Source organism: Merops nubicus, unplaced genomic scaffold (assembly GCF_000691845.1).
Source record: "Merops nubicus isolate BGI_N331 unplaced genomic scaffold, ASM69184v1 scaffold17799, whole genome shotgun sequence".
Taxonomy (NCBI): domain Eukaryota; kingdom Metazoa; phylum Chordata; class Aves; order Coraciiformes; family Meropidae; genus Merops; species Merops nubicus.
The window spans coordinates 20,150-47,239 of NW_008633248.1; the positions used below are offsets into that span (position 1 = coordinate 20,150).

General features: G+C 39.1%; 1 protein-coding gene across 1 annotated transcript; it reads left to right on the plus strand.

Moving 5' to 3' along the window:
• The first annotated feature begins 1,165 nt into the window (after positions 1 to 1,165).
• On the plus strand, positions 1,166 to 11,624 carry FAM171B (family with sequence similarity 171, member B). The gene is made up of 7 exons (XM_008948202.1): positions 1,166 to 1,430; positions 2,137 to 2,229; positions 2,500 to 2,658; positions 4,476 to 4,643; positions 8,828 to 8,944; positions 9,761 to 9,884; positions 10,154 to 11,624. The coding sequence occupies exons 1-7, from the start codon at positions 1,166 to 1,168 to the stop codon at positions 11,487 to 11,489; spliced, it is 2,262 nt and encodes a 753-aa protein (XP_008946450.1). The 3' UTR covers positions 11,490 to 11,624.
• The last annotated feature ends 15,466 nt before the right edge of the window (positions 11,625 to 27,090 follow it).

The window sequence follows — 27,090 nt, forward strand, 5'->3', positions numbered from 1 at the left end:
GGCTTCTCAAGGTCTTTTCACTTAAATCAAGGTCAGTGGTAGTAATCTCTTGGTTAAATGTCAATCTCAATTATAGAGGAGACACCATAAGGACACTGAACTAAATTTTATGTAGATAAGTTTCAAATAAATTAGCCTGACGTTTGGCCTGAATAGAAATGCATATTCATAATTAATGTATTGGAAAATATTTGTGTATAAAGTAGTGCAATGGTCTTGAGTAGTAGCACACCTGTAACCAAAATACTGGAAAATTGATATTATTTGAAATGTTTTTAATGGTAGTCCATTGATATCATATATAATAACTTAATTTCACACTGGAAATAACATGGAATTCCATCCATCTTCATGTACCTGCTGTCTATATGAGAAGACTCCCTAGTAATTTATTTACAGTCAAGGTGGGAGAGAAATTGAATGTAATTCAGAGTATCATGAGACTATGGTTCAGGCAGAGTATTTTCAACTCACTGTTCAACCACTGTGATGATGATCTCTGCAAGACCCTAAGTATCGTAAAGGAATGTCAGATCCCCTAATTAGCAGTAGACAATTAATATGTAGAAGTTGCAACACAGAAAGGTGAAAACACAGACCAGAAGTGTGAATTTGGTGGAAGATGATAGATGAAAACAGTCAGCGTGCCTGGATGCATTTGATTACTTGATAATAATTTTATGCATGTAAAAATAAATGTGTTATCACAGAGTCTGTAGACATTAGGTTGTCTGTTTTTAGAAACTCAAGATGCATCTTTAAATGTGTGACCCAAGCCAAGGGTTACACTTGGGTAACAAACCCATCAGTATTATTTGTGATATTGCAGAGCACTTGCAAGGAACATTGAATCTCATGCTGTGACAGATACATTGTTCAAGCTCAAATGAAAGGGGAAGAATTGCTTAAAATTTGTTTTTGTTTATTTTAACTGGTTAGTGTGATATTGGCTGAATTCAATAAGCACGCTTTGGCACCTTTGTGCCCCATCTCAAGGTTTTTTGTCTCATTCTCTGTGGTATATAATTGTAGGGTTACCCCAGCATTTGGCCAGAGCTTACCCTCTGTTGAGACAGAGATCCACTATACAGCAGGTGAACAGCTAAAGTATAAACTCTAGGGCTTCTTTACAAATTTAAATTATGGTCCTTAGTTATGATGTATCATGACCTCCTGTTTTTTCTTTCTGTCCATAGGATCTGTTTTTACATTAAAAGTTCAAGTAAATGACATCATCAGTCATCAGTACCTGCGACAAGCGGTTGTAGAAGTGTTTGTTAACTACACAAAGACAAATTCCACTCTTACTGGGAACAATGGAGCAGTATTAATAAAAGTTCCCTACAAACTAGGGTTAAGCTTAACAATTGTATCGTACAAGGATGGCTACATGTTGACACCTTTGCCTTGGAAGACTGGGAGAATGCCAAGTACGTAAGCGTCTTACCGTCCTATTATTAAACTCTATCTGCCGGTAATTAAATTTCTTTCCTCCTCAGCAGTCTGGGTAGTTACTGTCAACTGAAAATGACTGAAGTCAGTCAAGGGAGGTGATGCTTGTCAATGCAGACGTAAGCATGAAGGATCTGTTAGACTTGTCAAAATTCTTGTTATTGTAGAACAGAAAACAGCCCTTTTTAACTCTGAGTAGGTTATGTTATGATACCGTGAGTGCATTCTGAGAAATTGCTCACCTAGACGGAGCAAAGGGCTGGTAATGTGTTTTGGCAAAAATCATACTGTCTTCAGTGATTCCTGGAATGCCAAAGCTTTGAGCCCTGTATAACAGGTATAACCTGTTGTTGCAGCTTCCTTTCAGCAGTGTTTCCTCACAAGGTTTCCTTTTTAACTATTACATGCTCTTAAAAATGTTACATGATTTTTTTTTTTTTTTTTTAAGAGAGTCACTCTTAAGAATTCTAGTGGCTTGTTCATCCATAGAAGGAATACAACAGTAGCAGACATACAATAGAGGTCTTCCTGCCCAAGTACAATTCTTGCTTTGGAGAAGTGGAGTAATTTATTCCTATATACTCTCCTTTTATAACTGCTCTACTTACTACTCCTTCAGAACTGGAGAACTTGCAGGTTTTGTTAAGGTTACAGGTTGTTAACAGATGTTATACCTTCCCACAGTATACTCATCCGTGACGCTTTCCTTGTTCCCACAAAGCCAAGCTAATGTATGGCTGTTTGAAGATACCGTCTTAATAACTGGAAAACTCTCTGGTAAGTTCAATGGATGCAGACCATAATCCAAACACTTTGTGATAACCATCTGTACACATAAAAATAAAAAAGCATGTTCATAATCTCATCTAATACCTATCTAATCAAAGCCAGATTTTCAGTTCGTTGTGTGGCTGTGACAAGTGCTAGACTAGAAATACACAAACTGTGGGGAAAATGAGTTGTTATGGTAAATGGATTTCTGAACAGTACTAAAAATATCCTTCCTGTGTTTTACCATTGCTAAGACAAAATATTACTCTGTTGCAGATGCCAGATCTCAACCGAGTGTTCAGTTTCCAAAATTTTTAATAAAACTTCCAACAAATCACCATATTGCAAATGTTACAGCCTATCTGACAGTGCCAGAGCAATTTTTGAAAGTGGACAGCTTTCTCTACACAACAGGAATTCTTCTAAATAAATCAGGTATGTAAATAAGTAGGTTCAGAATTTTTTAAAGGAAGAAATCTTCAGATTATAATTCATATGTGTGCAGTATTTCTGAAAAACAGATATTTGAGTTAATAGGGCCTGAACCAGCTTCCATTGCAATAAATCACAAAGCTTTGCTCTGTAGGAGTAAGCTATAAACATAAGTAACTGATGTCACTCTTTATCTTCTTCCACAGAGTATGAGAACATAACATGTCTTACTACACTGAAATACTCCATCTGAGTATGCTTCATATATATATATATATATATGTATGTATATGTATATATGAGTATGTTCAGGATTTAATGAGACTGTGGAACTGATCTAGTAAACACTATAAAAATATGGTCATTGCCAGAGTGTAAGCTGGGAGAACCTAAAGATATCAGTGAAACTGCAGCAGTTGACTTCAGCTGTGTGGTTTTCTGCATTTTCACTAGAATGCTTGGCTCTGGTTTGGCTCACAGACAGTTAATCTGTGTAAACCTGTTTGAAATTAAGTGGTCACTATGTATACAGAGCACAACTGTAATGATGTTTTCTGTGCATTTGTTTCACTAGAGAAGCAGTAAGGGGTTTCATAAGTCATTATAACTCTGCTCAAATATAGTTGGGTCTTTTATTACCTGTCATTCTACCAATTTTTTTTAATTTGCATAAATAATCTCTGGTAGACTGTGCTGTGTGCAGTTCTATCTTTCTTTTGTTCTTCTTTCTATATTCCCAGTGGACCTGAAGCCACAAGGCTTTTAAATGTATTGCAGCGCATGAGGAGGCCACTACATGGCTTACTTGAACTTGTCATGCTCTTCTTTAATTTTCACTTAATTAAAATCATCATCTATATATATATATTAGTATGTTGACCTACATATTTAAAAATCTTTCTTATCTATATTACACCTCTTTAATGTAAAGCATAAGAGAATAAGTAGTGTTTCTCCATTTTGAGTTTTCCTTTCAGTCTGTCTGGCATGTGTTTTAAATTATTCATGTACTCCTGAAGGAACAGGCTTCCTTTAAGGCAGGTGGAAGCTAATTGGTATCTGATGCACCAGGAGTTTTCTCACAACCAGCTTCTAACAGCTTGCATAGATTCAACATTATTCTGTTACTTACTAATTCTGTTTCAGCTTCCCTCACCATCCAGTCATACTGTACGTTCTGAAGTATTTGCAAATGAGTGTAAGGAAAACAAGGGAAACAAACTTTCAGGCTGCATTGTAAAGCTTTATATATGCAACGTTTCCTTTGAGTGCTTTGACAAGCCTTGGGATTAAATTTTCAGTTAATTATAACTGCCAAATTAGAAAGTTAATCCGTGTGGGAAAGTTTAAGAGGAATATTCAGCTAAATAGAAATGTAACAGTGATATATTTGTACATGTCTTCAGTCTGATTCAATGTTACATATATTGCAGTTACACACAAATTCTTATCTATATTTCTCATAGGTTAGCTATTTTGTAATCAGTTTATCTGAGAAAACCCTTCTCCCACCCCCAAGCCAGGTTTTGCCTAATCATCGGTTCTACAGTTTGTATTGAAACAATAGGTTAAAAATCTGTTTCTCTTTTACAGATTTGATATAAAAATGACTGGTTTTTTATTTTAATCGTAAGATTTTTAAAGTTCGGAAGAGAAGAAATGTTGAGTTTTATTTCACCAAGTTGGTGAAATCTGACTCCAGCTGGGTGTGAATTAGGGCTTGCCTTGAGTCATAATGAGGATAGATTCTTAATTCTAATACGTTCTTAAAAAACACTCTGTGAATGGAGAATTACAGACAAGGTATTTCTCACATCCAGGCTTCAAAAGTGTGGAATTGGCTCCTGTTGCTGCAATATGCGTAAACGTTCTTTTGTCTGGGAAGGAACTGAAAGTCAACGGTCCCATCCAGATCACGCTTCCTCTTCCCACAAGTGCTGCCAAACCCGGCGACACTGTACCCGCCTGGACGTTCGACATGAAAACGGGTAAGTGGGAGTAAGGAGAGCACAGCTGATGGCAAAGTCCAGGTCAGGTACACCAGGCAGCTCTGTGCCTGGAAGCATCAAACTCGGCATCAGAGGAGGTGGCCAGCACTGGGCGAGCGTATCGATACCTGGTGTTATCTGGGTGCCTGGCGGAGTGCGAAACGGGGCAGAGGCCTCCTGGTCCCACTCTCCCGACGTCTTAGCCCTAAACAAAAGGAGCCAATACCTCTGCCCATGCAGGTGTAAATCAACGGACTTTGCGCCACTAACTTAAGTGCTACAATTGTCTATAGTCATCCCCACTCTCACGTATACCCTGCTGATATAATGTACGAATTTGGGTGTAAATATCACCCCAATGTCAGCCCCAAAATTGGGACAGGATCAACTCAGAACCGTACCGATGGGTGGACGGAGTGACGAATTCGCACCTTCTCCATCCCGCCACTTGGGATGCCGTGTGGGGGAGATTATTGACCTCAGCCACTGCTGGGAGGTATATTTTTCCTCCCCAGGTGTATTTCACATTTTCAAATGTTGCATTTTTGCAACATTTATTAGTGGGCTGAGTTATTTGTTATTCTACCTTTTAGCACATGTGTCTAGTTTTGAGCACGTGACGCCATGGAACAGTGTGTCATGGAACAGTGATGGCATTAGTGTATCAGGTGGTGGTAAATAGTCACAAATTTTATTAGGGTTTCTGTGTTGTATTCTGATTGACTAGCTTGAATTGCTCAAAGGAATTTCCCTGCTTTTATTAGTTCAGAAAGCTTTGGTAAAATTCATTAGTATTCCTGTTGAACAAATTTTTAATATAGTGGATTTTTGTTCTGCATGGGAGGCTAAAGATTCAGTTTTAGGTGATGTTAAATTTTAAGCCTGGTAATTTTGTGAATGGCTTTTCAAAAGAAAATAAGTCAGAATTGAAGACTTGGATGCTTTGTCTCCTGGAGCGTAGCTCTAAAGATCCTTCAACACTAAAACTGGAATAGATATTACTTCAGTTAACAAAAGCTATTCAGAAAGTGAAATGAAGGCAAAACGAGAGTTATTAAAGGGAACACCACAGTTCCTGCAGTACCCATGGGAAGAGATGGCTTGGGATTAAACATCCTATACCTTTTGTCATCCCTTCCTGTCTAATTTTAGTCAAGAGTGAGTAATGAGCTACATACACTTACCTTGTTTAGACATCCTCCCTCTATTAGGAGTGTGTGCATTAGTGTGCTTAATTAGTCTGCACCTTGTAGTTTCCATCACGCTTCGTCTTGAAGTATGTGAGTGAAGAGGTTAAGTGTCTTAATCGTATTAAGGCAAAAAGCTGTTACTCAGCTGTTGGAAGTACAGGAGAAGACACCGACTGTAACAAAGCATTGTTTATGTGTTCAAGAAAGTGTTCTTTGGTTGTTCCTCATTAGATGATCAGTTTCTAATTTGAATTAAGAACATGAGAATGAAAAATTGATTAGGTTCTCCCTTGGGCAAAGAGTGACTGGAGCAAATTTTGGCATAAAAGATTGTCTGTCTCTACACCTAGAAGACATCAGAGGCGTAACAGCTGATAAGAGATGGCATTCTTCATCAAAGAAAGAGGTTTAGTCTGACAAAATAACACAAGGGATTTTAATTTCTTGCTGCCAGAGCCACTTTTGCCAGCTCCTGTGCTCCATCTGTACCTATGCTGAGCTGCTTTAACTCACTAAACAGAAAACTAGGTCAACAATGTTATTAAAACAGAAGGTTGACAGAGCAAGAGCAGCTCAGCACGGGGTCAGGTTAGCGTACAAACCTGTGTAGTGTATATGTGAGTGGTGAGGGACCTACTCAGTGTGCCTGCTTAGGTGTCAGGGAAGAGCAGGAGCATGGCATGTTGGCCAAATACAAGCAATTAAAAGTTTGGTTTTTCCTCTCGGGGTGAACTCTGATAGAGGTGCTGTAAAGGTAAATTGTTTGTGATGGGTGTTCATTGAGGTGTAGGGTTCACATGGAGCCTTGACTGCTGTTTGCTAAGGGGAGGATAAGGAAGACTGCAGTCAAGGGAGAGAGGCTTTTTGACATTTTTCTCAACTTCCTCATTTCTTCTCTGCAGTGAAAATTAGCAACTGTATTCATTGTTCTGGATGTTTGTTCTCAGTATGTTTCTTTTTATTTTTACCTTGGATCTACCATGTGCAAAATTACTTTTTCTAAGGTAACTGAGTGATAACAAGACATTCTTAGCCAAGAGTCTGGTGGCTGAGGACTGCTGAACACCTCAGCTCAACAGCAAGCATTTGAGAGCATCCCTAAGTAGCAGTAGGCCCCCATCTGAGCTGAATGGAGAGCTACCACTACCCCAAATAATGAGGCTCTGGCATGCAAGATGTTGCATGCACCATGTCCTCAGCAAGATGTCAACACACACTTTTAAACTCTGAAGTGCTTGGGTGATGTGTCATAATGGTGCTGAAAGCTCCCATGTCAGTATTGATAGAGGCAGGGGAACGGGTCTGTGTTTGATGTTGTGTAGGCTGAGCCATGTGCTTCAGAAAAAAAACCAGAAACTGCTTTCACATGTCTGCTCATGCAGTGTTCCCTGGGCTTACTGGAAGTATAATAGTACTGAGACTGTTCCTGGAAAATGAGCTTTTGTAATTATATTCCAGCTGCTGTAAACACAGAATTTGTTGGTGTATATTGAATGTTCCTTACTTCTTACTAAATATTTTGCCTCATTAGTACCAAAAGTACTTTGTGGATTTTAATAGAATTACAAAAAAAGGCAAGAAAAAAAAGATTGCATTGCAACATTAAATTGAGAACAATATCCTTCTGTTTGAATGGCAGTAAATCACAGATAATATGTGCTTACTCATAATTCACATTTTAATGTTTTTCTTAATACATACTATTTTCCATGGAGTATATTTGGAGGGAGATATAATTTATTGAAGAGGACAGGAAAGACTATATAGCTTCTTATAGATGTGAGAGTTGTTTTTTATCTGCCTGTAAGTAGCCCCTCTCTATACTTGTAAAGCAATAGTTTTGTGGTGTAGTGACATCTTGCCTTAGAGATGACAGGATGGAGAATTTGAGGATCTGTTATTGCCTCCCTGTGAGAGTTAGGGATGGAAGATTCTTGTGTCTGGTCTTGTTCCTGGGTCTGGACGAGAGATTTTCCAGATAATTGAGAATTCACCTCTTGCAGGGCTCTGGGTGGCAGCTGCTGCTGTTGCCCTCTGCCAGCCATCACAAGTACCGTGAGAAGGCTGCAAGTTTTACTGCCCAAAGACATTTTGGGTGTCTCTGCATGCGTGCATATGTGGCACGTGTGTTCCTGTCTTTGCTTCCTGTCTGGTGGGTTTTTCCTTTTGCTTTGGTGAAGAGCCCTGGAGGAAAGTTGAAATTATAGGGCTTACATGAATCAGACTTGTTTTGGTTACTTTTGCTTTGGTTATTGTTTTGGTTGTTACTGCTTTGAGAAAAGCTCTTGGTTCTTTCTCCTTCTCAGTATTTGCAGTTTGAAAATATAAGGTTGTTTATATGAGGTTGGTTTTTGTCATTAGAATGTCACAGATGGCCCCCAATAAACATGTTCAAGTGCATTAAGTATAATTCCATTTCTGCTACTGCCTACTGTATTAACTGCAGAAGCTGGCATACCATAATACCTGTCCCATGCAGTGCCAAACAGATGGTGTGGGATCTGTGTCCTAACAACAGACCTTCCTCTGAGGGCTAGCTGAACTAGTACTGCCTTGGGGCAGGCACCAGGAGAGGAACATTCCAGACAAACATTGTTTATCCTAGTGTAGCTCACTAGATTAAAATGTTTTCCCTCTAAGCGTTGCTAGCTAATGTTAAACCTATATTCATATGCTTAAATTACTTGCTCCTTGATTATTTTTTTTTGTCTTGTACTTCATACATACTTAGTTTATATAATAGGATTTTTCAAAGTATTTGTATGCATATCTATGAAAGACATTTATTAATAGAAAATAAATTATATTAAATTAATTCTAGCAAGTAATATTGTTGCTTTCTTTCAAAGTAAAGATCCACACAGGGATATTGCAATGAAATTGTCAAGAAGGAAAGTCTGTGTGTTTAGCTAAAGCTCTGTAAATAAATAAAGAAGTTTCAGTTTTTCTTGTCATCTTTCCTTTGTGGTGTTTTGTGTTTTTGCTTTTTTTCAGGTGCTTGGGTAAGCCGTGGGTTAGGAACGGTAAAAGAAGCCGATGGTCAGTTAGTATGGACATACACTGCTCAACATTTAGGCTACTGGATAGCAGCTCCACTGCCCGGAACAAGAGGTATTGCAACAGTTGGCAAAGGAATTACTGACTAACCCAAGTCACGATGTATCCCAAGGCTGTTGGTTTGATTACTTTATTTAACAAGAGAAAGGGAAAAGGGGTGTGAAGTTTCAACAGTTGGATAACTTCTGTTTGAATCCTGCTAGTGTGCCTTTGTGCACAGAACTGTTTTGTGGAGTTTCAGATGCTATAGGGGAAAAAGTCTGGGCTGTATTTGAATTTATATGTTTATACTACTGCCATCTTTTGGAAGAGGCCTGCAAGGGATCTGTGGCTATGGAGATCTGAAAATCAGCAGAGCTGTAATCCTTACTGTTCAGGATGGAGTATGACAGGAGGAAATGAATGAAAATTAGTCTTGGGTAAAATGGTCCCAGCGGATTCTGTTTTATGGAGACTTGTTGCATATTTTGCAAATTCATGTAAAAGGATTCTTGTCAGAGAAATATGATGTCCAAATTTTAAATTAAATAGGAATTAGTGCAAAATTCAAACATGAAATAGAAAATGTAGACGATGTTTCGAAGTTCAGTTTGATCAACTAATATAAATGTAGTTTGACTGGAATTGAGTAGTTGTCATGATAAGCCTTTAGCAATTGAGATGAACCTGGGATAATCCATTATATTATAATCACTGTTGTATGTTTTCTAGTTTGCAGAAATAGCAAGGTGAAAAGGGACAGCTGAACGTAGTGCCACGGGAGCACAAAATCAGTGGACAAGTACAGTTAATTAGCTACAGCTCTGCATATGAAGTGGAATTATTTGTTTTTGAGAACTAACTCTTGTCTGGTTTCGTTTGACAATCTAGAATCCATTATTAGTGCGGTTTCCAAGGACATCACAGCCTATCACACAGTGTTCCTTACAGCCATACTAGGAGGTACTGTTGTCATTATCATTGGATTTTTTGCTGTTCTTCTTTGTTACTGCAGGTAAGCAAAAAGAGGGGCTCTAATAAACTGAGTGTGGATGGAATTTAAGATTTATAAAATAATCTGTTTAATTTGAGACTTGTTTCCTTAGATAAACTGTCAACCCTAATATTTCTTAAAAACATACAGTTATCACAGAGCTTCATTTTAAATTTGTGAGATCACATTACACTGTAGTTTCTTAAGCAAAGTGTAATCTTCAGCTCTGTAGTCAGCAGCCTGGTATTTGCTGGTATGCTCTACAGTCACCTTGCATCTCTTTTGCGTAGGGATAAATGTGGTCGGACGCAAAAGAAGGACAAGAATACAACTAAGCTGGAGGTCATGAAGAAAGACCAGACAACATCAACAACTCACATCAATCACATCAGTGCTGTCAATGGATCCTTTAAGTTGGAGGATAAGTCACAGTTATACACACCGAAGATTTCTTCATACAGCCCTCAGAGAAGGATGTCCATAGACACAGAAGATGGGAAATCACGAGACAACTTTAAAATCTACACAGAGGATGCTTCTTATCAGTCATCCTGTCAGACTGATCAGTCAAGAAATTCAGCCCACTCATTGGAGCCTAATACTGGAGTTAGGCATTTACAGCAGCTGAAGCACAGTAACAATACTATGTCCCAGCCTCCTAGGGACATTCAAGACCAAACCAGATACCTTTCACTGAAAGAGGAGATGTATGGGCTTTCCCATATCCCAGAACATCTAATGCATATTTACAATCAACCTATTGCTATTCTTCAAACCTCTGACCTTTTCCACTCCCCAGAACAACTACATCCTTCTAAATCAGCAACTTTGCCACGAAAGGGGCAGTTGGTCTATAGCCCCATGATGGAACCCATGAATCGTGACACATACATGCAGACGTTGCCGAAAATGCCCGTGCACTCCCACCCACAGCCCTCTGCCTGCAGAGAGGAGAACGGTACCTTGGATAGTGAAGAGGGCTTGCCTTCTCAAACGTCCAACTGGGGCCGGTACACTAACAGCCTACTGGAATCCATCTCTGTTCCTGGGACATTGAATGAAGCAGTTGTGATGACTCCATTTTCATCTGAACTTCAGGGTATTTCAGAACAGACGTTACTGGAACTCTCTAAAGGAAAACCGTCTCCACATCCTCGAGCATGGTTTGTGTCCCTGGATGGAAAGCCAATCGCTCAAGTCAGACATTCTTTCATAGATCTGAAAAAGGGCAGAAAAACAGAAAGTAATGATACCAGTCTGGACTCTGGTGTGGACATGAATGAGCATCATCCTAGTAAGAAACTGGAGAGAGAGAAAACTTTCATTAAAAATATGCCGCATTCTAAGATCCTTTACTTGGAAGATCTGGATCTGAGTAGCAGTGAAAGCGGGACCACCGTCTGTACTCCAGAGGACCAGGCTGTGAGGCACATTTTGGATGGAGGGAATGGGCCAGTCATAGAACAGCATGAAGAAGAAGGTCTAAAAAGAAAAACTGTAACAGGAAGTCGTGACTCTGGTATCCCTTCTGCTAAAAAAAGGGATAGACCGTCTATCACAAAAAGAGATAGCAAAACCAATATCTGGAAGAAAAGAGAGGAGAGGCCGCTTATTCCTATAAATTAAAACACAATGTGCTTTGTGGTGTTTCTCTCCCTGCTGGTTATTGACCTCTTGGCTGCTTCTGTAATTCTGCAGTGTTGGTTTACAAAGAAAATGTCGTTTTCTAGTATCAAGAACAGTTACCTTTTTTTTAACATACAGATAGTTGCTAAACTTCAGCTGGGCAATTAATACTCAATGTGAATTTAAAACAGGGAAATGCTACTCCTAAAATTTTCCAGTTCCTAATTTTGCTGGCAGCGTAGGGAAGGCCTGCATTTTAATCAGCCTGTCATTCTTGGATGCACCTCTGGGAATGCATGGTGAGAAATATAGGCACATGTTTTAATTTTTCCATACTTGTTGCTGATGCATCAGTAGACTAGTTAAAGCCATTCCTCAGCCTTGTTCCTAATCAATGTGATCATTTGTACAGTATTTTATATGTGAACTTTTCTAGGGATCTGTTACTACTACTTTGTATAATGTAAAAAGTTTCATCAGTCAGTCCCGTGACACCAGCAGATGAGCTCTGCTGGATGTATGAGCAGAGCTCTACAGCATTACTGCCCTCCCTGCGTGCCCATCCATGTGCAAACGGTTGCTGTTCCATAGAGTGGCAGCAGAAGGGGAAGAGCACAAGCTCTGTGGCTGCTGCAGTCCATGGTCCCCGCTGTCTTCAGTTGTCACCCAGCTGCTTTGTTATGAACTGTGGATGTTGAAGACTGACATCTGCTAGGAAGTGTCCACATCTGGCAGAAAAGGACTGGTCCTGGTAGCATTCGAAGCTGCTGTTACTGCTGATCCCAGCGTCTTGTTTTGGTTTTGTTGTCAGTTAAAATCTTCTCTTCTGCATGCTGTTGGGCCAGTTGTGCTCCACAACACAGTCTTGAATCCCTGCCTATTTATAAGTTAGAGTTTGGCCCGTAATGAAAAAGTATGCAAGGTTAGACAAATTATGTCTTTGAAATAGTTTCCTTTATCAGGAAAGTTCAGCACTGTTGCTTTTCATTTTGTTTTTAAAAAATGGAAGATCATTGGAGGTTTATGTGCCTATGTTTTGCCAGCCTGAGCTGCTTTTGTCTAGATTGTGCATCACAGAGGGGTTAAACAGGCTTTAAAAGTTTTTATGAGCATGAGAGAGCAGATTGCAAAATTTGGTCTATAATGCAATATAAATACTACTTATGACTCATCTTAAGAGTTAAATTTACCAAAAGTCATGAATGCATGAAATGTAACTAAGATGTATAGAGGAAGGAAAAGGCCATCAGAATAGTCTTTATTTTTAATGTTCATCTTGTAGAAGTGATTATTTCAACCTTGGCTAACAGAAAAGTAGCTGCATCCCTTGATGTGCTTCATGTAATGTACAGAATGTGTCTCTGTGGCTTTGAAGCTGTTTCCCTGATGAAATAAGTTCCAGCATTTTGGCTTTGGTGGTATGATTATAAATCATCCTTAAAAAGCTTTATAAATATTTCCCTTAGAGTTTAAGGTTCTATCCCACGACACAAACATACGATGTCTGTATCCAAATTGTGAGGTGAGGCTGTCTGTCCTGTAGTGCACTCAAGAGTTTGGAAATGCCCTATGCAGCTGGGCTTCTGGGAGTATTTACTCAGGAAACATTACTGTGAAATATGTCTGTTATGTTGGCATTGTCAGTTGTCTGGCCCTGTTTCTAGAAGAATATGCAAGGTAAGATTAAGCACCACCAACTTTCCTGTCTGTTGATACATGCACACAGATACCATTCCCTTCGTCTATGGGCCATCCCCATAAAGTGTCCATTTGGTTTATTTAGTCCATGACTTTGGGCTCCATCTGTCATAACACTAAGTGTTGGATTGTTTCATGCTGAAGTGCATTCTGGTTCCATCACAGCTCTGCTTGTCCAGTTCTGCCATTGCTGTGCTTTGTTGGGTTTCATCCCAGTTCATTCTTCATCAGTCTCTAATACCATTGATGTGGCATACAGCCACCAGAGCAGCAATGATACACAGTATCTTAAGTGTTATATAGCAGTTAACTTCATACAGTTTAAATTGTTGGCTATTTCCATCCAAAATTGAATCCCCTTGAGGTCCACATTGGACTTTCCCATCCTTCCACTTTAACTCACCAAGTTCACCCAGGTCCTTGGCAAAAGCAATCCGAGAAATGGGCTTGCCTTTGCCTGAGGCAGAAATAACACAGACTCTTTTCCTATCCTATTTTTTTTATGTGCACTGCAGGGACTTCATCCCCTTCTCCAGTACCTAAGAGTTTTGGGCAGGACCAGCTGAATTGCAGATCCTCTTGTGTTATCTGACCAGGTGGCTTTTGCTAAATGTGCATCCCAATATTTGGAGCTCCCAGCCCTATTGCTGTCAGTGCAGTTTTTAACAGTCCATTGTACCATTCAGTTTTTCCAGAGGCTGGGGCATGCTAGGGGTGTGATACTCCCACTCGGTGCCGTGCTCTTCAGCTCAGGCTTCTGTGAGTCTGTTTTGGAAATCAGTCCCATTGTCTGATTTGGTTCTCTCTGGAGTACTGTGTTGCCACAAGATGTGCTTTGCAAGGCCCAGGATGGTGTTCTGGGCAGTGGCATGGCCACTGCATAGGTTTCCAGATAGATGGTGGCTGCTTCCACCATTATAAGCACGTGGCGCTTGCTGTGGCAGGTCTGTGGCTGTGTGCTAGAGTTCATCTGCCAGGCCTGCTTCTATTTATATTTCAGCTATTGTCCTCCATACCACAGAGGCTGTAACCACTTGGCTTGCTTATGGATAGGAATTGGGGAGACTCAGTTGGTGTGGTTTTGCCACCAGTGCACTGTTGTGGGTAGTGATTGGCAAGCATTGTTCTTCAGTCCCCAGCAACCCCAGGAGAAAAGGGTCCTCTGAGAGTCTGGGCAAGGCAGACAGCTGGTTAGTTTCCCTCATCTCCAAGGCAGCTATGCCAAAGCCCCACCAGTACCGTTTTGGGTCCTTGAAATACCGTCTTCTGAGATAGTCTATGCTAAGAATGCCAAGTCTATGCCTGTGGGCCAGTCACAATGGGGTGTTTTTGCTGCTCCTTCCCAGTTAGACTCACTTCAGCTTCCAGTACAGTGAGCTGTTAGGATCCCTCTGTCACCCCAGAAATACTAATGGATTCTGCTCCATTATAGCTTGATGGCATTAGGGTACACTGCACACCAGTGTCCGCTAAAGCCTTGTGCTCCTGGGGGTGGGATGAGCCAGGCCACTGGATCTGGACAGTCCAGTAATCCAACTGTCCCTTTCCTGCTCCTGGCTGGGACCCCTCTAGTACTGGTCATAGGATTCTCTATTTTTTTCTTGTGAAAAAGGGTTAGTATTTCTTCCCGTAGGATCAAGAGTAAGCTCAGCCCTTCCACTCTGTCTAGGGAACTGCCTGCTGGAGACTGGAGCAGCAGTTTTCCTGAAGAACCCCCATTTGTGTTGCTGGAGTTGGCAAGCTGCTTCACCCACTGCGGTGTCTCTTCATCTTCCCAAGTCGTTACTGCCAGTGAGTTGGCATGCAACAACTGGGCACTCCATACGAATTTTATGCCACCTGGGTCACGTGCATTGGACTTCTGTGTCTGTGCGTAACTACACGTTGTCTAGGACATATTAAATCATCTCCCACATGACTAATTCTCTCAGGTACTGTGATACTGCAAAGTCAGCAAGTCAAGAAACTCTCTAAGCCTCAGTTTGGAGTTTTACAAAGCAGGCATTCTTTACTACAGGGCTGGCTGCATGGGGGATTGCTCCTCCTAGAGGACACGCCACAAGTCACAAGAGTCAGGGGTTACATTGCCTTGGTGTGTACATATATATCGCATCACAGAACGTTAGGGGCTGGAAGGGACCTCCAGAGATTGAGTCCAACCCCCAAATGGTTGTACATATTCATAATAATCTGTGTATTAATTATGCATGTGCTTTGAACTCTCTAGTATCTTCTGTTGAAGGTCTTTGGTTATCTTTGGGGGTTGTTCTGAACTGTCCTTTGGTTAAACTTTCCTGGAGGGCATGTGCGGTATTGGCTTGCTTTTGTAACCTGTTGTCTTCTTTTCCTGCCACTAGTCTCAACCACAAAGTTCCTGCCCTTACACCCCGAGTGGTTTGAAATCATTAGGGCAAACAATATCGTCGCATCACTGGATGCCTCTCTCCATGGTGGTCCACTTGCCTGGGTGACATCAACATCCTCCTTGAATGGGTGGCTTTTGTTCAGCTTGACAGGGGTTGCCTGCAGAGGCTGAGGACTTGTGTACCTTTTCCACTTGCTGTGTCAGTGCCCCCTTCCATAGAAAGTGGTCCCAGCTGTTTAGCCTCCTTTCTCTAATTCCGGGCTACAAGGTCTGCGTTGGAGCAGCTGAGTGATAAAATACTCACCTGGACAACAGCTGAAATCTTTCTGCACATCCCGCAGCTTACTCAGGGATAGCGATGGAACGGTGACTTCTTGTTCTGCCTCTCCTGCTGTTCTCATGATGGTCCTGCTTCATCCACCTTTACTAAACGAACTGATTTCTGTGTCCATTTGGTGTGTAGGGGTGGCTGATACTGGCACTGGTTGACTCTGGTTCAGCTGCATCACCCATCGCCGGGGTCTGAGTAGCGGTGCCTGTTGCAGGGGTTGGAGTAGCCATGTTGCCTTGGCCTTGCTTGTTGCAAGGGTTGATTTCTGGGTGCTACTCTTAAATGGTTGCTTAATCCTACACCAGACCTGAGCCACATTCAGGAACGTGCTGTTTCCTAGTGGTAAGAACGTGCTCGTTTGAACAAAATATTCAAAATTCTCAGACACTGTTATTAGCCTGGCAGAGAAGGGGAGGAAAAAGTAACGGGTGTCATTATTGATAGTCTCCAGGAGATGGCACCCGGCGTACAGGGATGATCGCGGCGGGGGCCGCAGGCTCCAGAGCAGCCTCACCACCAGCAATTTTAGCATAAGCCAGTATCGCCAAGTGCACAACAAAATGATAACGTTAACTCGCTACACACGGCACGACACGGAACAGACAGTGAGGTGTCACACGGCACAGCTCTGCAAACAGGCCCAACAGCTCTGAGCAAATAAATCAACGCTGTGACCAGTGACTAATAAACAGATGTAATCAATACTCATAACAAATTCATTTTAACATGCTCTGGTCAGAGCCATCATTATGACAACCCTTTGTGCCCCACGTTGGGTACCAGAAAGGACTGTTGTGGTTTAGCCCCAGCCAGCAGCTAAGCGTCGTGCGGCCTCTTTCTCACTCCATCCCCCTCCAGGGGGGCATGGGGAGGAGAACTGGGGAAGGAGAGACACAAAAAAAAAACCCTCATGTGTTGAGGTAAGAACAATTTAATTACTAAAATATAATAATTATAATGAAAAGGAAGATAACAAAAAGACAGAGGAATAAAACCCAAGGAAAGACAGGCGCTGCACAGTGGGATTGCTCACTACCTGCTTGCTTTGCAGTTCCCACACACCAGCTTTTCTGTGTGAAATTTGCTAGGGTTTATCACATAATGTCTGGTACTGCTGGGTACACTTGAAAAGGCTTTTCTGAAGTTCTATATTAAAAATAAATATATGACTTCTTTTTTTTGTGTCAGAATGTGAGAAAACTATTCTGTAGAGATAAATTATTGCTACAGTTGTATCTTCAAAGATAAATGTTACATTAAAACAGCTGATGGCTCTAAGCACACAATGACAGGGAATTCTTCCTAGGCTCCATCATGAGCATTAAATTGTGGATTTTAAAAAATAAATAACTGAAATTATTAGTTATATTTTAGCATTTACATATTATCTAAATCTTCATGTTCCAGCTATATGTTAGAATTTATGTATTGGAAACCTGTATTACTAGTGACTAGAATTCTTTTAGGATTTAGACCATTAAAAAAAGGGAGTTTGACTACACTGAGTTGTAAAACTTTTAATTCCAGAGATAACCATTCCTGATATGTAACATGTAGAGAAGACGAAATGTTATAATGAAATTTGTCTTTTTGGTCAAACTAATGCTTTTCTATATTTCTAGTTATGATTTCAACATGAATTTATAGGCATCACTGGATTTTCTTTTTTAATAATTGGGTTTTTTTCTTGTTGGCTCAGTATTGCAGCACTAACAGTGCTAAAATAAATGCTAGTGCTAAAATTAGGTCTGTGCGAGGATTCGTGGCACATTGCCCTTGGAAAGGCCAGGGAAGCATTCAGAGGTTTTGACACTGAATCTGGAGGTTGATTACGTTGAGAATAAGAGGTGGGCCATGCCTGAGGCACCTCTAAAGTAAAAGAGGGGAATAAATGGGAAAATTGGGAAGGGTATAGCTTCTTTCTGCTGCTTATTTCCAAACTGATATGTGTTTGTGCTTTAGTGGAATTGATTCCTTCCGAAGAAAACAATTATTTTCAAGAGTTGTCTAATTTCTTCAGAAGACTTTTCTTAAGCAATTAGCTTTTGCAAAAATCCCATATACACGTACATATGGTTTTAAGTGAAAGGTGTTAGGTAGATACAGAACACTCAAGACCGAATTTTGTTGTATACTTAAGGTTAAAGGCGGTTGATAAACTTCAAGATGTTTTCTCTGCTGTGGCTGCAATACGTGATGTTTGGATTTTTCTTGCAGAAGGGTATGCCAGTTCCAGGTTGTACCTGGGTCTGATGAGGTGATTAATGGACATAGCCAAGGCTTATTTCTGCATTTTGACCCATGGTGTAGGTCAGTGCTTTGCTGTGTCATAAAATAAGGGCAGTGACGAGGCTAAGTAGCAGGCAGCTGTATGCACATCCATCTGGATATGTTACCTATGATAAGCTAATTGACAGTAATTTTCAGATTGTTACCAAATGATACATATTCTAGAAATTTGGGGTTGGGGGGAAGGAGAATCACTTCAAAATTCCATTTGGTTAACTGGAAAAAATCTTTATAGTATTGTCAGAAAATAAAAACTGTAGTATCTTACAAACCCAAAGCAAAATTATTTTGTGGTTCCAGACATTATTTACCAATGTAGAGCTGAGGCACATAAGATAATCCAGGATGTTGTAATATTTAGTTATCTGCTTTGTTTTTATTCAGGAATTTGTACCAAAGAGGATGAGCTCAATGGGCACCAGCTTAAACAATTCTCATGAGTTAAAATGTGAAGCAGGTTAACAGTAGTGCTGATCCACCACTGCAAATTAACAGGCAGCACACTGCATCTGTTGTCCAGTACTGCGTATTAGGAAAATATGAAGATAAATTAGACTGCTGAAGTGCCTTTCTCTTCCATCAAACTTATTTTATCAGTGGGACACCTCACTATCTGAAAAGCACATTATGGGATTTTTTTTCTGTTAGCCAAAAATCCCTCAAAACTTACAGCTATGTAGCTTTTATAATATTTTAAAAGGCAGATCTAGTGTTTATGTTGGGATACTGACTCCTGCATGTTGACAATGATGGTAATTGTTGTAAACACTGTTTTTTTAATATTTTATGTTAAAAAAAAAAATTTAAAAATTATGTATATGTTTAGCAATCTGAACAGTAGTATCTTTTAAAAATGCACATAAGGGACCTGTTTCAAATTCATAAGTCAAGAGTAAGCATCTTGAAGTCACTGGATTTACAGGTATGAAACTGACTGGGATTTCAACTTCAAAAATGAAATTAATATATGTTTATATATATAACTATTATAACTATAAAAATCCTTTCTTCAGCTGCTAACCTTCCTTGCCAGTAGAAGATAGAAAGTCTATGGAGCTATAGGTACTTGAAACTTGTTTTCTAGAACAATTTTTATCTCAATTTGGAGCCTAACCTGCATTATTTATATAACCCAAGGTCCTGCTTTTGTAATTTTTCTAATTCACTGGAATTATCACACTTTGATGCCTACAGAGTTAAGAGTTAAAAATGAACTTTCTTTTAGAGTAGTTTGCACTAATTTGTGCCACACTTCTAACAGTAGGCAGCTACCTTTGTGTCAAAGAATTTATATGAAATTCCGTTAATCTGAGCTTCATTTCCTCTTAAAAAGCATTATTCAGTGTGTTCTAATTACCAAAAAAAAAAAAAGGCTTCATTTTTTTTAAGACTGGCAGGGGAAAATTGTATCATTATTTTTAGAGTTAGTATCTCAGCTTGAAAAATATTTTACCAAATTTTTTTTTTTTTTTCAGTCAGCTTAAGATATAATTAATATTCCTATATTCCCCCTCCCCAAAATATACTGGTACTTTATTCCCCAGTTAACTGATTCTGTTCTTTTGAAGCACTTGTTGCACTTCAGTCCATGTTAGAACAGTAATGTTATTACAACAGCTTATTGTGTAGAAAGGCACTTTTTAGTGCTCATTAGAGCCTGGAGTTCATAAAAAGCCTGGCTCTGAGAAGCTGGAAGGTAGGTGAACTGACACCACCTTGCATGCTGCAGCCTTCTGTTCAACCACCACTTTGTTACCTTGGCAATCATTTTCAAAAACACTGTAGTATGGATATTGTTCATGTAAAACATTCTTGATACTCAGCATCCTGATTTTAAGTATTTTTACCTTTTTATATTTTGTCAGAGGTGTCTTTTCATCTCTATTTACTACAGTATCAGTGTATCTGTTGCTGAAAATGTAACTAAGATTTGTAAAATGTTATAGCTTATGCAATATAATAAAAGTTTTAAAAGGTCATCAGTGCTTTAACTTTTGTTTGAATGTCTTTAAAGTCATATGTTTTTTAGGAACATACCTTTCTTACTTGACGCTTTTTTGATAAATACGACTAAAAATGGTTTTTTTTGTCATCACCATAATTCCAAAGGCAAAATATTGTTGTTATCCTTAAGTTTACCAATTCTAATTCAAGCACATTCTCTGTTCCATTTCAGCTGAAGAAAGACTCCTATATCTACATTAAATTTGATTCCTGTTTAGTGCAGCTGAGTCCTTGTGTAAATCTTGCTGCAAATGGAAAGGGGTACCCAGAGTTGAATATTATTTCACATTTTGTTCTTATGTCTGGTGTCTCTCTTCAGCATTCTTTCATTTAGCGACTTTCTGTGGCTCCAAAAACAAATAAAATATTATTTCTGTATGTCTGCACAGTGGGTAAGAGAGAGGCTTCAGTTTCAGCTACGAAAAAGCTCAAAGTACTTAAATGCAGGTAGAAGAACAAGACAATATTGTCTTATATAGAAAAGCTTAAGCTAAACTTCAGGGTATAATGTCCTCCTCTTCATTGTATCTAAGTATTCCTCAAGCCTTTTTGTTTTCAAAGCTTTACAAAAGTCCCATTTCAATATCCTCACTATTGTTCAAAAGTTTTCCTACTAAGGGGGGCACTTGCATATATTCTGTAATCACTCCTTTAATGCTCTGAGAAGCTACAGTCTTCTAGTAAATTCCTAGGTTTCTTCTTACTCTCAACCTTTTTCAACCCTGAAGAGAAGTAGTTGTTTTTTTTTAACAATGCAAATTCATTGGATACTTCAAAATAGATGGAATGAACTTTCTCTCAATAGTAAGCTAAAGAAATCTCAGTTCAACAAGACAGAACAATATTTTGTTAAACTTCACTTCCATGTAAGTTTTAGGTATCTGGGCCATCCACCGATCTGTAAATGCAAATACGTATATCAAAATTAACTGAAGCTCAAATTTTTGTATGTCATCATAGAAAAAAAAGTCCAGACTACAGATTACTCATTTAAATAAGAGCTAAAGTATGTGTGAGTAGGAGATACTGTTTTGTTTGCTCTAAATAAATGTGCTATCACATTTTGATTTCAATTAAAATGTATAGAAAATTAATTGTCACAAATCTAAGTTTCAACAAAATGTACCCATTTTCTTTACATTCTTAGAACATCTTCAAAAACGGTGGGTTCTTATTTCATATCTTTTTTTGTTTAATCAACAACTGGAAACTGGATTGAACAACAAGTATTTCCCATTCAGTCAGGCTTTTTATTTACATTTATTGCAGGTATTGAAGTTTAAATCTTCATTACACTTATTAGGAATCTAGACCTTAAAACTAAAATGACTAAAATGTAGATTTATTTATTATATTACCATTTAGAAAGTAATTGCCAGACTCAGGAATTCTTTGGCTTGGCCAAAGAATTGTTCAAGTCTCTACATGATTGAAAATGGCTAAGTGAGCCATTTTTACACATTATTTGGAGGCTTAGCTCCTCTTGTGAGCATTAGCTATGAGGAAAACATAGCAGATCTTGCAGAAAGTACTTCATACTATAATTATGGGTTTGGGTTTTTTTTCAGTCTTGCTTTTACTATTGCACATTTGAAATTAGCACATTCGATATAATTTCTTTCAGCAATAATGTTAAAATTGGTTTGGCTTAATTTATCACACCTCTGCATAAGAACCGTTACCATTGATCTTTTAAGAAAATAAAAGCTTTCTGCTTTTTACATTCATGTCATTTACTTGATTGAAGGGTAAAACTTGCATATAAGGCATAGTGACAAGTATATAGCTATTTTCTGAAATACAGCTACACCAGCCAAATCAATTCCTCTGTTTATTTGGGAAGATTTAATATGAACATTTTTCACAGCATTGAGCAGCACCAAGTTAATTTTTTTCGTACTCACAATTCATGACACCTGATTATTCCCTTATTTATTTGTTTCTTGGTCTCCAAGAAATCCTGTGAGTGGAGTATAAAAGAGTATAAGAATATAGCAGTCTTATCTAAAACAAGACAATCATAAGCTGGTATGCAGTGGAATTCTTTCCAATGATAAATCTGTATTTCTTGGTTTAGAGCTCAGAAGACTGTTTAAATGGTGTCTTTTTAGGAGCCTCTGTGGATGGCTGGCATTTCCCACGTGTTTATTGTCCTTTCCTTGAGGAATGGCTTGCAGTGCACAAACTGATTTCAAAACTCAAATCCACAGGTTATCTTAGAATTGTGGAATTATGACAGTAATCTTTTTTAAAAGCAACTACTTGTATCACCACAGTCAAACTGATGCTAGCTTCTCAAAGCATTATGAATCTCATCCTCTTCCAGGAAGTCCAATGCCATTAGAAATGCTGTTTCAAAAGAGCTTAAAGAGTAATCCTTACTATGCCTAGAAAAAATCACTGGGATTTCTACTACTGTTCTGATGAGATTCTCCTATTTTCCTAAAGGGACATTGTTTAAAAATCTCAAATCCCTCTGGGACTTCAGTACATCTTTGTTAGAAGGTTTTCTGAAGCTACTTGGAGAACTTTCTGATGCATGTTCAGATGACACGTGCTTGAGAAATCCTTTGCCAGATACAAAGCAAGTGGAACCAGAAAGTTGTGTAAGTTTGCTAAGATTTCTGTATGAGCCAGTTGGGCAGTTTCCATTATTTGGCTGGCATATCCTTCCAAGTCAGAGGACTGTATAAAACATGTTCATCAACAGGAAATGTGTTTCTTTGCTGCAGTAGCCAACTATCAATACATTCCCTTTAAAACTTAAAAGATAGAAAGGTCAGCTATTGCATAATGTTTCTTAGACTTTTTTTTTTTTTTTTTTTTAATAAAAGCCTAAGGTAAGAATGGGGATTTTTTTTTTTTTTTTTTTTTTATTTTTTTTTTTTTATGGTATAAGACAATGACTACCTTGTCTGTATTACAGAGATGTTCATAAGACATGGGTACAGAAATATCTTTAGTCTCTGCTTTTAGATAGTACCAGTTCATTTCTGATGTGATCCTTGAGGGTGAACTTGTAATCCTTTTCTGAAAGTTCTTTTAAATGCTGATCTCTTTTGCATGCAGTACCTGCATCAGGTAGTGCTGCTTCTCTGATGACAATCCTTGTGCACTGATGTGGCACATACAAAGATGAGCAAAAGCTTTTGTTTCTCTCTATGTCATCTGTTTCATTTCTGTACAATAAAGCTGTCAGTCATTTTGGTCAGCATATTTGCTATATCAAATATTTATGACTGAAAAACTGATAGCATTTTTAAAAATACTGTTAGCCATGGGATATTTTCGCTATGAAAACTAAAAAACTTTCAGTATTTTTACTATGAATTTCTAAACTACATGAAAAGAATTAGTTTTCTAGGTATATTTAATTTTAACTATATTAAGATGACTTGTTGCTTTATTAGAAGTATTAATTAGTGTATGTTCTTATTTAAAAGATTTTTATTGCACTTTCTTTAGATACTGCTAAAGAAACTGTTAAAAAGATATTTAATGTTTGTCGTAATAGATAGTGTGGAAAAAGACAAGCATCTTACTTCTCCTGAAGATAAAGTATCTCTTCTCTGGAGTTACTTCCTGGGTTAAATCTTTTAAATATTCCTCCCTAGGCTGATAAGAGTGAAAGGTGTTGAAGCACTTTCCATTTCTTATTTCTTTTCTGTTACATGCAAAAGTAAATGAGACAAACTTAAGTTGGGAGAGAAGATAAACACTCTGGTAAATTATGAAAAGAAGCGCTGAGAACAATTCAACAGTGAAAAATACAGTTGAACCATCATAAGTGAATTTTGTTATTCAGAACTGTGCAAAGCCTGGAACAAAGAATGTCTGCTTGAAGTTTTTAGCTAGGACTTGGAGACATTATCATTGTTTGTAAGACAATTCTCTCAAACTTGAAAAGCTGATATTTCTAGAATTCTAGAGACAAAGTGGCAGCAAAATTAACTTCTAAGACGTAAGGATATCCATTTATAGTTGTTACAGGAATCTCTAATAGCTGATTTTTTTTTTTTTTTTCACTGCTTTGATTCTACATAGTGAATTAATGGTATAAAAGAATCAGTAATCTGTAGAACTGCACGTGCTCATTTTCACTACTCCTTAATTTGGTGGTTTCTGTTCTCTGTTTCTAGGCCCGGACTCTTAACAAATTTCTTGTGAAATTTATTTAGAAAAAATCATGCTGACAGAACTTCTCTCAGCCTGTAGTCTCAGGTACACCTCTTACAGAAGCTGATTGGTGTCCTGGATAATACGGCTGAGAAGTTAACAATGTACAGTTAGATGTAATTGGGAGAGATTCTTGCATTGATGTGCAACGCCTATGCCCTGGAGAAGTAGTATTCAAAGAACCTCCAAAATGTCCTTTTTTGTTGACCCTTTTTTTTGCATCACATTGTCAACTGCAAGTGCTTATCTACAGAGGGAAATGAGAGAGGCCGGCTGAGTAAGCTAGCGTGTATTGCTGTCTGCTGCCCCTGTAAGGTTGCCAAAGTGCAGCCTATACAGGCAGAAAACAATCAAGCTCTCTTAGTTTATGGTGTTATTTTTGCTTATCTCAGTATCTTTAAGTAGCTACTTAGCTTGTAGCTGAGTAATTCTAATTCAATGCAAGGCCTGTGTGGTTTGTATAAAGGGAGTTGAGATCATTTAGTAGATAAATGGGGGGGGGGGGATACAAAAGAGGAAACCTGCTTGGAATATTCATGGCATAGGTGATACTCAGATACTCAGTGAAAGGAAAACAAACCCACTAAACCAACAGAATAAGGAGCCAGGTTAACAAGCAGTTAACATGTACCAGAAAGCTGTCACAAACCAGCCTAGCCAAAACCAGTAATTTTCTGTGGATTCAGTGAGTTTTGAGCCACCTGAGGCCCTCGCACACCGACCACCCTGGCGCCCTGCCGCCGTAGCAGCCACAGGCGCCTCGCGGGCCGATCCCTCGTGGCAGTGGCATGGCCACCATTCCCCGAGGTGCTCTTTGAGGCTTTTTTAACATGTTTGGAACGCAAGCGTTTTATTTCATGTGTTTTGTAAGGCAGAACAGTTCCAAAAACGTTGCCCAGAGCAGTGGAGGTGCCTTCGACTTGGTGTCGCAGTCTGTAGGGGGAACTGATGCACTCCCTGTGGTCATTGAAAATGTGTTTATTTTCACTTTATGGTAAATATCTCTATCAATTCTTCAAATGATTGATAGTGACGAGTCTTTTGATAATATTAATTGTCTAGCTTTTACTGGAATATTAAATGGATGTAATGTGCTAATGGGGGTCTAAAAGCATAGCAGAGTCTTTTCTTCATCCTGTGCATTAAATGGATATAATGTGCTAATGGGGGTCTAAAAGCATAGCAGAGTCTTTTCTTCATCCTGTGCTAGGCTTCTCTGAAGAGTCTTTTCCATTTCAGAAGTGACAAAGCCCTGCTGGGTAGTGACAGAGGTGGGGCAGGGCTCCCAGAAAGGCAGGAGAAGTCAGCAGAGGGGCCCCGGGGATGCTGGAGGAGTTGAGATGAGGTTATGGGAAGGGAACAGTAGTCTGGAGCCTGGTACTGTGCCACATGAGAATGGACGCTCCCCACCCTACCATGTGCCAGACAGTGAGGGAAGAGTGTTGGTGAGGAACAGCTGATCTAGCTACAGGACCCTGATCCAGATCAGAGGTGAAAACAAGGTTACACAGAAGGTTTAAAAAGGTTGGGTTTTTTTTGATGGCAATGTTCATGAAGGAAACATCTGAGGACCCTGGTGCCTGGGCCAGACTGAACTGCTGAGTAGTGTGGGAGGCACTAACTACACAGGGACTTGATATAGTGACGTGATACAGAGACTTGGGTGAGCTGGTCACAAATGTGACTTGAGTCAACTCAAGTGGATGAGTCAAACTGGAAAGATTGAACTGGGTCTTTTTAACTAAGAGATGTGTTGGGTAATCCTCAGTTTATTCTTTCAACAAATTCATAAAGCCCACGCCAGCAGATTGATGCTAAAGGGTAGGGATCTGGAAGAGCATCAACAGAAATGTCTCTTGGTGCAACATTCTTAAGCAAAGTCATCGGGGTATAATTTTTAGCTAGGTATCACAGACTTTTTGTAAAATCTCCTGGACCAGCTCCGTGTCCTGTTCCTTGTCTTCACCACTGTGTCATCTCCCTTGAATGATGTTTTAGGGAATAAAAATTATATTTCACTTTTTTCTTCTTTTCTTTTTTCTTTTTTAATTTCCTACTAGACTTAAGATGTTATAATGTTAACAGCCATACAGAAAAGTTTAATATCTGCTCTGAGGGAAGAGGAATTCTAAGAATAGCTAAGGCAAATCCATGGCCTTGTGATTTATGCAATTCTGTGCTAGGTTTGAGAAAGGTAACTGGCAATGCATGTGCCTTGCTAAATGTTTGAAGGGTAGAATTACACACATATACAAAGGACTAAGTTTCAGATTTTGTTGAACTTCTTCAGAGAAAAAGCTTCAGAAAAGAAAATGTTGCAGTAAATGTTACAGATTAACAGCTACGTTATGTGTATTTTGGACACAAAGATTTCCCAAGTCATGGCATAAGGAATCTTCATGAGCAAATGGGGTATGTTATTATATTTGGTTGTAACACCACAGACTGCTCTCATTTGCTGTTCCATGACATCACACAAAATGTGTATTTCACTTCTACAAATTGATTGCCTTTTGAACTATTCCTGTTGTAGAGCTGGTCTGGTATTTATTAAACTTTCATTTTGTCTGTCTCATTAGCCTCAGAGTACAAGTGTTCTTAATCCTCACCCACTTGAAGTGTTGCGGAATGCAAAATGACACTGTTTCCTTCACCATCAAAGCTGATCAAGCAGCACAGATCTCTGCCAGCAAGCCTAGAAGCTTGAAAAGCGTATTCCTAGCATGGGAACCCTCATG

Excerpts from the sequence above, each read along its gene's own strand:
- FAM171B (XM_008948202.1), top strand. The coding sequence starts at position 1,166 with ATGACCTCCTGTTTTTTCTTTCTGTCCATAGGATCTGTTTTTACATTA. Across the intron at positions 2,230-2,499 it reads AATAACTGGAAAACTCTCTG|ATGCCAGATCTCAACCGAGT; the intron begins GTAAGTTCAATG and ends ACTCTGTTGCAG. Across the intron at positions 2,659-4,475 it reads AATTCTTCTAAATAAATCAG|GCTTCAAAAGTGTGGAATTG; the intron begins GTATGTAAATAA and ends TCTCACATCCAG.